At 40.0% G+C, this 11,943-nt stretch overlaps 1 protein-coding gene across 1 annotated transcript in view; it reads right to left on the bottom strand.

Annotated features, from left to right (window-relative positions):
• DCTN4 (dynactin subunit 4) overlaps window positions 1-11,690 on the bottom strand; it is a 31,881-nt gene extending 20,191 nt beyond the window's left edge. Inside the window, exons 1-3 of the mRNA XM_034999620.1 lie at window positions 11,525-11,690; window positions 8,614-8,684; window positions 6,267-6,445 (exon numbers count right to left, since the gene is read on the bottom strand). Of these exons, the coding sequence (XP_034855511.1) occupies window positions 6,267-6,445; window positions 8,614-8,684; window positions 11,525-11,659 (385 nt within the window). The 5' untranslated portion in view covers window positions 11,660-11,690. The remainder of the gene's footprint in view (window positions 1-6,266; window positions 6,446-8,613; window positions 8,685-11,524) is intronic.
• Between the last annotated feature and the right edge of the window lie 253 nt (window positions 11,691-11,943).

The raw sequence follows: 11,943 nt of genomic DNA on the forward strand, positions 1-11,943 counted from the left end.
ATATCCTTTAGTATGATATTCATATTTTAAAGGTTGCCTTACTTATTAAGACAATCGTGAAAAATAATTATGTGAAAGAAATGTTTTAGCTGTAATACTTCGAAAAATCTAGATGTTTTACCTAACTGCTTTAGAACTGGTAATTTATTCTGAAGAGCAATTTGGGAGACATAACGATCTCATTTCCTTGCACATTACAGACACAATGGCTTACTTATAAATAAACAAATAGTTCTAAAGTGGTTTCAGAGTTTCTCAGACACCAATGACATCATGAAAGAAAAAATTATCTGTACTCTTTAAGAGCTCCCACTATTCAATTATTATTGTCAAGATACCCTAGAGGAGACAGACTTCTAGAAGTAAACACAGGTTTTAAGCTCTGAAATATAAATTCTCCAACATTAATGGCTCATAATCTAAAAAGCATAAAACATTCTCTTAAGAGTAACACTGAGAAATCTATTTGAACTTCTGGGCTTTGTTTCTTTACCTTGACAACAAGAGACAAAATACAAACATAGAAAAATACACTTCAAAAAAAATACACTTCAACTCACTGAGGCATACATACTCTGCCACTTTGAGGTTGTTTTTCATATTTAACTTACATTCATAAGCAAATTCAAACAACTTACTTGCTACACTGATACTAAAATACACAACTATTTACTGACAATCTAAAGATGCTATAGACTCTTTCTAATAAAAATCACATTTCAGGAAATATCTATCCACCAATGAGCAACAACCAAGAGCTCAAGCATTCTAAACCAAAGAGCAAACACAACAGAATCAAGGATTAAATTTTTATTTATTTTTTTAAAAAGATTTTATTTATTTATTTGACAGAGAGAGAGCGAGAGCAGGAACACAAGCAGGGGGAGTGGGAGAGGGAGAAGCAGGGGGAGTGGGAGAGGGAGAAGCAGGGGGAGTGGGAGAGGGAGAAGCAGGGGGAGTGGGAGAGGGAGAAGCAGGCTTCCCGCCAAGCAGGGAGCCCGATGCAGGGCTCCATCCCAGGACCCTGGGATCATGACCTGAGCCGAAGGCAGATGCTTAACGACTGAGCTACCCAGCTCCCCATGACCCCAGGATTACGACCTGAGCCGAAGGCAGATGCCCAACGACTGAGCCACCCAGCACTCCAAGAATTAAATTTTTAAGAAGAGAGTTGAATCTAAAGAAACCTGATCCATATTTACTTCCAAATTGTGTAATCATCTATAAGAAGTTTTTACTTAAAGTCCATCTTCATTTTAGTTATGTCAACTGACATAATGAGTTCATTATGGGCTTCGTCATAGACTAGCAAGCTGCAATTTTAAAGATTTTATTTATTTATTTGAGAGAGAGAGAGAACGCACAAGCAGGAGGGAGGCGGAGAGGGAGAAGCAGACACCCCACTGAGCAGGGAGCCCAATGTGGGGCTTGATCCCAGGACCCCGGGATCATGATCTGAGCTGCAGGCAGACACCCAACAGAGCCACTCAGGCGGCCCCCAAGATGGGAATTCTTACCAAGTCTAAAAAGTTTCAGAAAACTGAATAAAATTTCTGAAAGATAAAAGATATGGGGAGTTAGCAATGCAACTATTTTTATAAAAAATAAATAGCAACTCAAGATTTTGAACTGACTACACAGAGTTTCTACTCTCTGATGTTAACCATGGAGTACCGGAAATGTAAAAATAAAGGAAGTTTCCCAGTCAACAAAGCCAAAAGACAACCGACAGAATGGGAGAAGGTATTTGCAAATGACATATGAGATAAAGGGCTAGTATCCAAAATCTATAAAGAACTTATCAAACTCAACACCCAAGGAACAAATAATCCAATCAAGAAATGGGGAGAAGACATGAACAGACATTTCTGCAAAGAAGACATACAAATGGCCAACAGACACATGAAAAAGTGCTCAACACCTTGGCATCAGGGAAATACAAATCAAAACCACAATGAGATACCACCTCACACCAGTCAGAATGGCTAAAATTAACAAGTCAGGAAATGACAGATGTTGGCGAGGATGCGGAGAAAGGGGAACCTTCCTACACCGTTGGTGGGAATGCAAGCTGGTGCAGCCATTCTAGAAAACAGTATGGAGGTTCCTCAAAAAGTCGAAAATAGAGCTACCCTATGACCCAGCAATTGCACTACTGGGTATTTACCCCAAAGATACAAATGTAGTGATCCGAAGGGACACGTGCACCCCAATGTTTATAGCAGCAATGTCCACAATAGCCAAACTATGGAGAGAGCCTAGATGTCCATCGACAGATGAATGGATAAAGATGTGGTATATACGTACAATGGAATATTAGGCAGCATCAGAAAATGAAATCTTGCCATTTGCAACGACATGGATAGAACTAGAGGGTATTAAAAAAAAAAAGAACTAGAGGGTATTATGCTAAGTGAAATAAGTCAATCAGAGAAAGACAAGTATCATATGATCTCACTGATATGTAGAATTTGAGAAACAAGGCAGAGGATCATAGGGGAAGAGAGGAAAAACATGAAACAAGACAAAATCAGAGAGGGAGACAAACCGTAAGAGACTTTTAATCTCGAGAAACAAACTGAGGGCTGCTGGAGTGGAGGGCGGTGGGAGGGACGCGGTGGCTGGGTGATGGACATTGGGGAGGGTATGTGCTATGGTGAGTGCTGTGAATTGTATTAAGACTGATGAATCAGACTTGTACCCCTGAAACAAATAATACATTATATGTTTAAAAAAAAAATAATAACCAACATAATATTAAAGAAGGACAAAGCTGGAGAATTCACCCTAGATAGTTATTAAGATCTATTTTTAAACTTTTTATTTTTATGTATTTTATTATTTTTTATCATGAATATGCTTCTAACATACAGTGTTAGATGCAGTTGTACAATATAGTGATTCAACAATTAAAAAAAAAAACCCAAAACAATTCTATACATTACTCAGTGCTTATCACAGTCAGTGTACTCTTTTTTTTTCGTTGTGGGACTTTTTAAAAACTTAATTACTTTTTAAATTCCAGTATAACCAATGTACAGTGTTATATTCGTTGCAGGTGTACAATATAGTGTTTCAACAATTCTATGCATTACTCAGTGCTCAAATAAGTGTACTCTTAATCCTCTTCGCCTATTTCCCCCATCCCCCCACTTACCTGCTCTCTGGTAACCATCAGTTTGTTCTCTATAGTTAAGAGTCTGTTTTTCTTTGTCTCTTCTTTTCTTTGTTCGTTTTGTTTCTTAAATTTTTTATTTAAAAAATAAATAAAGGAAGTTCCCTTTAATAAAGGTAAGTGCAATCTCCACCCTGAAATGCTCAAATGATGGAAAGGTAGTTAGTGCCTTAGGTGGTCTTTAGGTCAAAACACACACACAGTTCTTCTGTTTTACTGCTAAACATTTTATGTAAATACATGTGTCTTTGAGCATGTGTTTAATGCTCCAGCATATATGGATATGGAAATGCTGGGCAGAAGGATAAAAGCCGTTTATTTTCAATAAACGGTGAAGGGGTTTTTAAGAGTACACTATTACGATGAGCCCTGAGTAATGTACAGAATTGTTGAGTCACTGTATTGTACACTTGAAATGAATGTAACACTGTATGTTAACTCTACTAGAATTAAAATAAATAAATAAAATGCCATTTATTTTGTTAAAATAAAAACAAATATAAATAGGGGCACTTTGGAGCACCTGGGCGGCTCAATCAGTTAAGCGTCCAACTCTTGATCTCAGCTTGAGTCTTGATCTTAGGGTTGTGAGTTCAAGCCCCAAGTATGGGGGGAAAAAAAGGGGGGGGGTGTCTGGGTGGTGTAGTCAGTTAAGTTTCTTACTCTTGGTTTCGGCTCAGGTTGTGATCTCAATCGTGAGATCGAGCCCCAAGTTGGGCTCCACACTCAGCATGGAGTCTGCTTGAGATTCTCTCTCCCTTTGCCCCTCCCACTCGTGGTCTCTTTCTCTCTCAAATAAATAAATTAAATCTTTAAAATAAAAAAAAATAGGGGTCCCTGGCAGGCTCAGTGAAGGAGGAGCATGTGACTCAATCTCGGGGCTGTGAGTTCAAGCCCCATGATGGGTGTAGAGCTCACTTAAATAAATATACTTTAAAAATAAATAAATATAAATAAATAAAATTTTAATAATTATCAAACTGCTCTCCAAGGTGGTAGTAGATGAAAGAACTATTTTGCCATATTCTTGCCAACACGTGATATTACCAGATCTAAAAAATTTGCCAAATAAATGAAGTTTTAATTTGCATTAATCATACAAGGCAATTTATGGATACTCAAAGAAAGAGTCAAAATAAAAGGAAAGGGCTAATGAATGCAAGGCCACACAAGGTGGATGGAAGAGCTGTGGAACCAAAGAGGGCTGTCTCAAGAGAAGATTCTCAAAGACCTGGTGCCCACTTAACTGTGAAAAAGATTTTTGCTGGTGGCATTAAAGAAGACACTGAAGAACATCACCTAAGAGATTATTTTGAACAGTATGGGAAAATTGAAGTGATCGAGATCATGACTGACCAAGACAGAGGTTTTGCTTTTGTTTTGTTTTGTTTTTTTTTAAAGATTTTATTTATTTATTTGAGACAGAGAGAATGAGAGACAGAGAGCATGAGAGGGAGGAGGGTCAGAGGGAGAAGCAGACTCCCTGCCGAGCAGGGAGCCCGATGCGGGACTCGATCCCGGGACTCCAGGATCATGACCTGAGCCGAAGGCAGTCGCTTAACTGAGCCACCCAGGCGCCCCAGAGGTTTTGCTTTTGTAACATTTGATGACCATGACTCTGTAGACAGGATTGTCATTCAAAAATCCCATACAGTGAATGGCCACAACTGGGAAGTAAGGAAAGCCCTATCTAAGCAAGAGATGGCTACTGCTTCATCCAGCCAAAGAGGTCGAAGTGGTTCTGGAAACTTGGTGGTGGTCGTGGAGGTGGTTTTGGTGGGAATGACAACTTTGGTCGTGGAGGGAACTTCAGTGGTCAAGGGGGCCTTGGTGGCAGTCGAGGTGGTGGTGGCTATGGTGGCAGTGGGGATGGCTATAACGGATTTGGTAATGATGGAAGCAACTTTGGAGGTGGCGGAAGCTCTAATGATTTTGGCAATTACGACAATCAATCCTCAAATTTTGGACCCATGAAAGGAGGAAATTTTGGAGGCAGAAGCTCCGGCCCCTATGGTGGTGGAGGCCAATACTTTGCCAAACCACGAAACCAAGGTGGCTGTGGTGGTTCCAGCAGCAGCAGTAGCTACAGCAGCGGCAGAAGGTTCTAATCACTGCCAGGAAACAAAGCTTAGCAGGAGAGGAGAGCCAGAGAAGTGACAGGGAAGCTACAGGTTACAGCAGATTTGTGAACTCAGCTAAGCACAGTGGTGGCAGGGCCTCGCTGCTACAAAGAAGACATGTTTTAGACAATACTCATGTGTATGGGCAAAAAACTCGAGGACTGTATTTGTGACTAATTGTGTAACAGGTTATTTTAGTTCTGTGGAAAGTGTAAAGCATTCCAACAAAAGGTTTTAATGTAGTTTTTTTTTTTTTTTGCACCCATGCTGTTGATTGCTAAATGTAATAGTTTGATCATGACGCTGATCAGACTATAAGACGCTAAATGTGTCTTTAAAAAAAAAAAAATAAAGGGCTAAAAAATGTCAGGGGAGAGAAACACAAACTTGAGTTGTAACTTTATGGAAGGTTAAGGTCTTTCCATGGAATCTGCAAGGTTTGGAGTCAAGATAAAGATCATTTTAACCTGACTGTGGGCCCTTCCATGTACACATTTTGGTTATTGATCATTTTTATTTCCACTTCTGAGAGCTGCTCTTCTTATCCTTTGCCTAGTTTTTCTCTGGGGCTTCTTCCTTGATTTACAAGCATTCTTCATTTTTGCTTATTTATCTTTAGTCTGTTATATATGACCCAAATATTTTTCTTAGTTTGTCACTTTTATCTTTTAAATTTGTTCATGGTGTCTTTCATCATCAGGAGTATTTATGTTTTATGAAGAGCATTAACATTTTGATTCTAAAAAAGTGTCGGATTTACCAATGCTATTTTACCAACTCTAAGAAAACTCAATAGTTTACCCAGTCTTAGATGAAACATTATAGTCCATAAATGTGAGAATTTGGAAACACAGAAGATTTACCTCTGAATTTAGCTCCTGCCTTCCAACAGGTAACAGAAATAATCATCTGTGGGCAATTTTAACACTACCAATTTCACAAAATCTCATGCTGAAGTCCGCCTGACTCACCCACAGATTTGTCTGCCATGCCTACATCTCTAGATGTCCAGCGACAAAATCCACAGGCCAGGTAGTAGGCTTTCTTCATGGTGGTCTTGGCAGGGTCATCTGGAAGTTGTGTGGAGATGCTTGTTGCCCGAGTAGAGAGAGTGTGCATACAGCCGGGACAGTCAAAGCAGTTGGCACACCTATAATACAACACCACTGTTATTCATTTGACAAATATTTATCAAGCAACTGCTATGTGCCACACACTGTTCTAGGTGTTAGGAACTCAAGAGGGAACTATAAGGGAGGACTGTCTCTCAACTAAAAAGAAATAAAAAACATATTAAAATCTTGTTTTAAAATTTAAAAGATATTACATGTTCATTTCATTTTTTAAAAAATGCAATCATCACCAAAGTTCCTGAAGAATTAGAGCCTGACAGAATCCTACTCCAGAGAAAATCACTATTAAACAGCCTGGATTTAACAATTTCAGACTCTGTTTAGGCTTGTACGGACCACAAAGATTTCTGAGGAAGAGAGAGGTCACCGCTTATGCCTTTAGACAGGACAGAGCAGCTGCACAATGACAACTCAAGAGGCAATACTACAACAGGCTGTGAAACTGGGTCTGGAAAACAACTGCTTGTTTGCTGTGCCAGAGAGCGGACACAGAAACCAAACGATGCTATCAAACTGCAACAGTTCAGGAGCGGTGCCTTTTCGGGGCTTTCTGTTCTCTCCTTAGGCACTACTCTTCCTAATGCTCAGCCAACATTTCCCCTTCGGGGGCCCCTGTGCCTTGTTGCTTGTAACTTTTTCACCATCTGAGATTATTAAGATTTCACTCCTAGTCCTGGACTTACTCTGAAACTCTGTTCTACAACTCTAATTACCTGCGATATTTTGCCATAACATCCTCATATAAGGATAATAATGGTATCTACCCACTGTTCACTGCTCACTGATACTTTGAGGATTAAATGATGAAATCAATGTGTGGACAGCACACAAAGAAACAGTGTCTGGCTTATTAGGAACTATTTCTCGGGTTCAGGAAAGAAAAGTCATGGTGGTTCACATCCATGGAGGTGTAAGGGTATGATTGGTAGCAAAGGACTTACACACTAAGCTAAAAACCAAATGGCACCCAGTGACAATGAGCACACCTACTACCCAGATCTTGGTTTTTAATACCATTTTCCAATAAAAGGAACCAGGGCTCCTTGGAGAAATGGCTAATTCAAGGACTGAGGCAGAGTCCTGGGATGAGCCTGGAGTATCTTGAAGGACCAAAAAATAAGAAAATGCTCAAATGAATGCACAGCCCCCCCCCAACCCACGCAACAATGGGGGTATGTCAAAGGGATATAGAAGTCTACCAAAAGAGCTCCCGATGGCCAAAGCTGGAACAACGTGAGCAAAAAAATAAAGTGGTACTGGATTATATCCTAAGGTATAAAATCAATATTCACGCTTTAAATAAATGATTAAATAAATAAATAGGGGAGGAGAAAAATCTGCCTTTCAAAAGAATTCCAAATAATTTAAGTAGAGAACCCTCATGGAGGGGGAACATAACTCCCCACTATTTAAGTGTCGGCTGTAAGAGTGTTTTCTTTCCAAAGAGTACAGTATAAAAAAAGAGAAAAAATTCTATATTGGAGAAACCTGACAAACACTAGCTCAAGCCAGGTCATCAAGGCTAACATCAACAGTGATAAGTTCCATTGACAGTATGTACCCTTGGTGGGATATAATGAAAGATGCACTTTACCTCTGTTGTCTTCCTCCCCATAACACATTCCCCCAGCTGACGAGAAAAACATCAGATAAATTCCAATTGAGGGACATTATACAAAATATCTTACCAGTACTCCTCAAAACTTTCAAGGTCCTCAAAACCAAGGAAAGTTTAAGAAAATGTCACACCAAGAGAAGCCTAAAGAGACATGAGTATTAAATATAACATGGGTATCCTAAATAGAATCCAGGAACAGAAAAAGGAGATTAGGGAAAAACTGAGGAAATCTGAATAAAATGAAGCATTTATTTAATAATAAAGTATCAATGTTCATTAATTGAGACAAATATACTATACTAATACAAGATGTTAACAATAGGGGAGACTATGTATGAAGTACACAGAACTCTCTATACCGTCTTCACAATAATTCTTAAGTCTAAAACTGTTCTAAAATAGAAAATTAATTTTAAAAAATCAAAGGACATTTCATCTTTGGCAAAGGTGATGCTAAAAAATGAAAACCAGCTAGTTAAAAATGTGAGTTATTTTCCATGTGTTTTCTTGCCAGCTATTAAAAAAATAGTTGAGGAAAACAGAAAAAAAAATGGATCCCAATCTTACCTATTCTTTTTTAGTTTGGCTTCAGCCGATGGCATATTTTCTAAGCAACTGGGACAATAATGGGAGTCCACCTAGAAAGGAACAAGAAATCAAAAATCAGAGGAAAAGGCACTCAGTCTAGCTTGTATATACATCTATTCCAAATAGTGAATTCTAAAACATACTGCAGCAGAAAGTGAGAAACCATTGATATGCCAAAGAACCTAAACTGTTTTCAGCTTAGGGTTTATTCTTTTTTTTTAAAGATTTTATTTATTTATTTGAGAGAGAGAGAGAGTGAGAGAGAGCATGAGAGGGGAGAAGGTCAGAGAGAGAAGCAGACTCCCCACTGAGTGGGGAGCCCGATGTGGGACTCGATCCTGGGACTCCAGGATCACGACCTGAGCTGAAGGCAGTTGCTTAACCAACTGAGCCACCCAGGCGCCCTAGGGTTTATTCTTCAACCATGTTTTTTCTTATCCTCTGTATTTCCTAAAACCCTTCCATTTTTCCTTTCTGATCTTACCTGTTCCATCAGGATTTTATGTAATAATGTGTTAAAAGTTGTCTATGGAAAAGAAGAACTCTATGATAATCTAATGAACAGACTAATAAATAAAATAACCCAATTTGTGAAGCTGTGATCAAATATCCTTCTATCCTTTTATACTGTTTTAACTTGACCACACTTAAGAGAGACTTTAAAAGTTTTCTCATTACTGAAGTATTACATGTTCACAAAAGCATAAATTAACATTTACAAAATCAGCTTTAGCCAACTGGTTAGAGATTTTTAAATAGCAAATTAAACTACTAAACTAGCAAGATAGTCTTACTGTATTTAACTCAAAAACACAGAAGAAAATTAAATTCACTGTATTTTTTTTTAAATATTTTATTTATTTATTTGAGAGAGACAGAGATAGTGAGAGAGAGCTCGAGCAGGAAGGAGGGGGAGAAGCAGACACCCCGCGGAGCAGGGAACCCGATGCAGGGCTCGATCCTAGGACCCTGGGATCATGACCTGAGCCGAAGGCAGAGGCTTAACCATCTGAGCCACCCAGGCGCCCCGTAAATTCACTGTATTTTTTAAGCTCTGAATAATTATTTTCTTTAATGTAGGTAGATCCTATTTGACAGTTCTAGAACTCTAATCACCTACAGATGTAAAGACAGATTTAAATGAATATAAATACTATGACAGAAACTGGCTTCTTTTTTCATCATCTGCTATACACAGGACCACCTTTGAAAAAATAAAGTCGCTGCTCAAATAATCTCCAGGAACATAAAACACAGTATTGCTAACTAATATCTGCACTTACTCATCATAAAAGGCAAACTATAATTTGTTCCTTCTTGTGGCTCTTTTCAAATTCTGCCTGTCCCTTCATGTGCAGCTCCAATCCCATGTTCTCCATTAGAACTTTCTGGATTCCTCCAGCCCTCCCTAGCCCCATCCTTCCCCAAACCCTAAACGATCTCCACTTCACAGGTGGAGGTACACATGAGTCTGTAAAAGATGCAGTAAGACAGAATGTCCTAGCTCAAGATATCCTTAGAAATCATGGAGACTGAGCTCTCTAATGACCATCAAGTGGGAATCTATTCCAACATATTCTGGAGGTGGAGGTGGAGCTGGAGCTGGAACAGGAAAGCATAAAAAAGACAAAGGACCTGCTAAACAGATACAGAGAAAATGCTAATGGAGAAAAAAAATACAAGAAATATCGTGTATATTATATGGCATTGATTTTTCTCTTGTATTACTTAACTGCTTTCTGTGACTATTCTTAATATTATGAAAAATACACCCAATAAAATTGTTAATAATAATGTGTAAAACAGCTTATAGTATAGGACACGTTTTCATATGCATTTTTAACAGTCCAGGGATTTTCAATGTTCTCTGAATCATGTTTCAAATCCTGATTTGAAAGGCTGCTGTTGAGTTTCAAATCTTGGTCCTCCCTGCCACCCCCAAAGTTTTGGCTGTGTGACCTAGGGCAAACACTGTGTTGCTTTAATTACAGTTTTGTTGTTTTTTTTTTAAATAATATCCATTCTATTGGCCTGTAGGATGATTAAAGGAGTTTACATAAACCACGTGGCATATAGAAAGTTCTGAATAAGCAGCAACTGTTACCAGCAGCTTTTCCTTAACTAGACTGAGTCACTCAACAGCAGGATTTATGTTTTTCTCGTCTTTTAAAACCCAAAGCTTACGGAATGAACAACAAGATGTGCCAAGTGCTGTAGAAGTTTGGGGATTTTCTTATTTGTTTTTTTGTTTGTTTCTTTTATGGGGTGGGGCGTTTTACGTTCTGAGCAATCCGACTTCCAACGCCCACTTGTGCCTGCGAAGGACAGCACCATACCCTCTGGAGAAGCGCCATGAGCTTCTTAGACCAGACCTTATTCTAAGAGCTTTTCACCCAACTCGCCCCAACCCGATCTCTTCCCTGCTGCAGGCCTTGGCCTGAGCCAGAAAACACAGCAACGCCCAGTTTTTGGCCAAAGTAGGGGCAGAACTTCCAGGATGGGAGGGGCATGAATGAGAATGCCTGTGGGCTCCACCCTACAATCAGTTACGGATCTCGCCCCTCAAGTGGCCTGAATAATCCACCCCACATTCCTCCCCAACCCACCCAATTACCAAACACCCCAGGAGACCGCCAGGGTCCCTAAAGTCAGGTTTGTCCAATCCGAGAGCGCTCTAGAACCAAAAGATCCGCTCAGCCCCACCCAAGGCCGTCCTTCTTTCCAAATGACAAATTATAAGCAAATTAAATCAACAGCAAATCTGAGTGACGGAAGACATAACCAATCGGCAAGCCAGGAAAATGACTACCCGCCAGTCGCGGTGACTAGGACGAACCCTTCCCCCCTCTCCCCCAACATATACACATTCTTCACGGGCCGACTGCATTACCTCGTGAGACACACATTCCAGCGACCGCAGCTCGCTACAATAGCGGCAGAAATAAAGCTGCGACAGCGGGGCCCGAACCTTCTTTTCTCCCTGGACTAGGTAGAGAACCCGCTCCGATTGCAGCAAGGACGCCATCTTGGAGGGGGAGGAGTCAACGACGCTCTCGTCGCGTCACGTGATCCAAGAGCCTGCGTTTGCCTCGCCGCTTTTCCTACGTCTTTCGTCGGAAACTTTGCGTAAGGTTTCCGACCCAGCGGGGTCTGACGCGGGCCGAAAGTCACAGTGCGCGTGCGCAGCTGGGGATCCCTGCTTTCTTCCCCAACGTTTCAGTGAGCGTTTGTTGCCTGCACGAAGTCTGACTTTTCTATCATTAAGTACGCAATCACAGATCACAACCAGACAGGCCAGTGCTCTCCTTT

Source organism: Mirounga leonina, unplaced genomic scaffold (genome assembly GCF_011800145.1).
Source record: "Mirounga leonina isolate KUSES-001 unplaced genomic scaffold, KU_Mleo_1.0 Mir_99, whole genome shotgun sequence".
In the NCBI taxonomy this organism is placed as follows: domain Eukaryota; kingdom Metazoa; phylum Chordata; class Mammalia; order Carnivora; family Phocidae; genus Mirounga; species Mirounga leonina.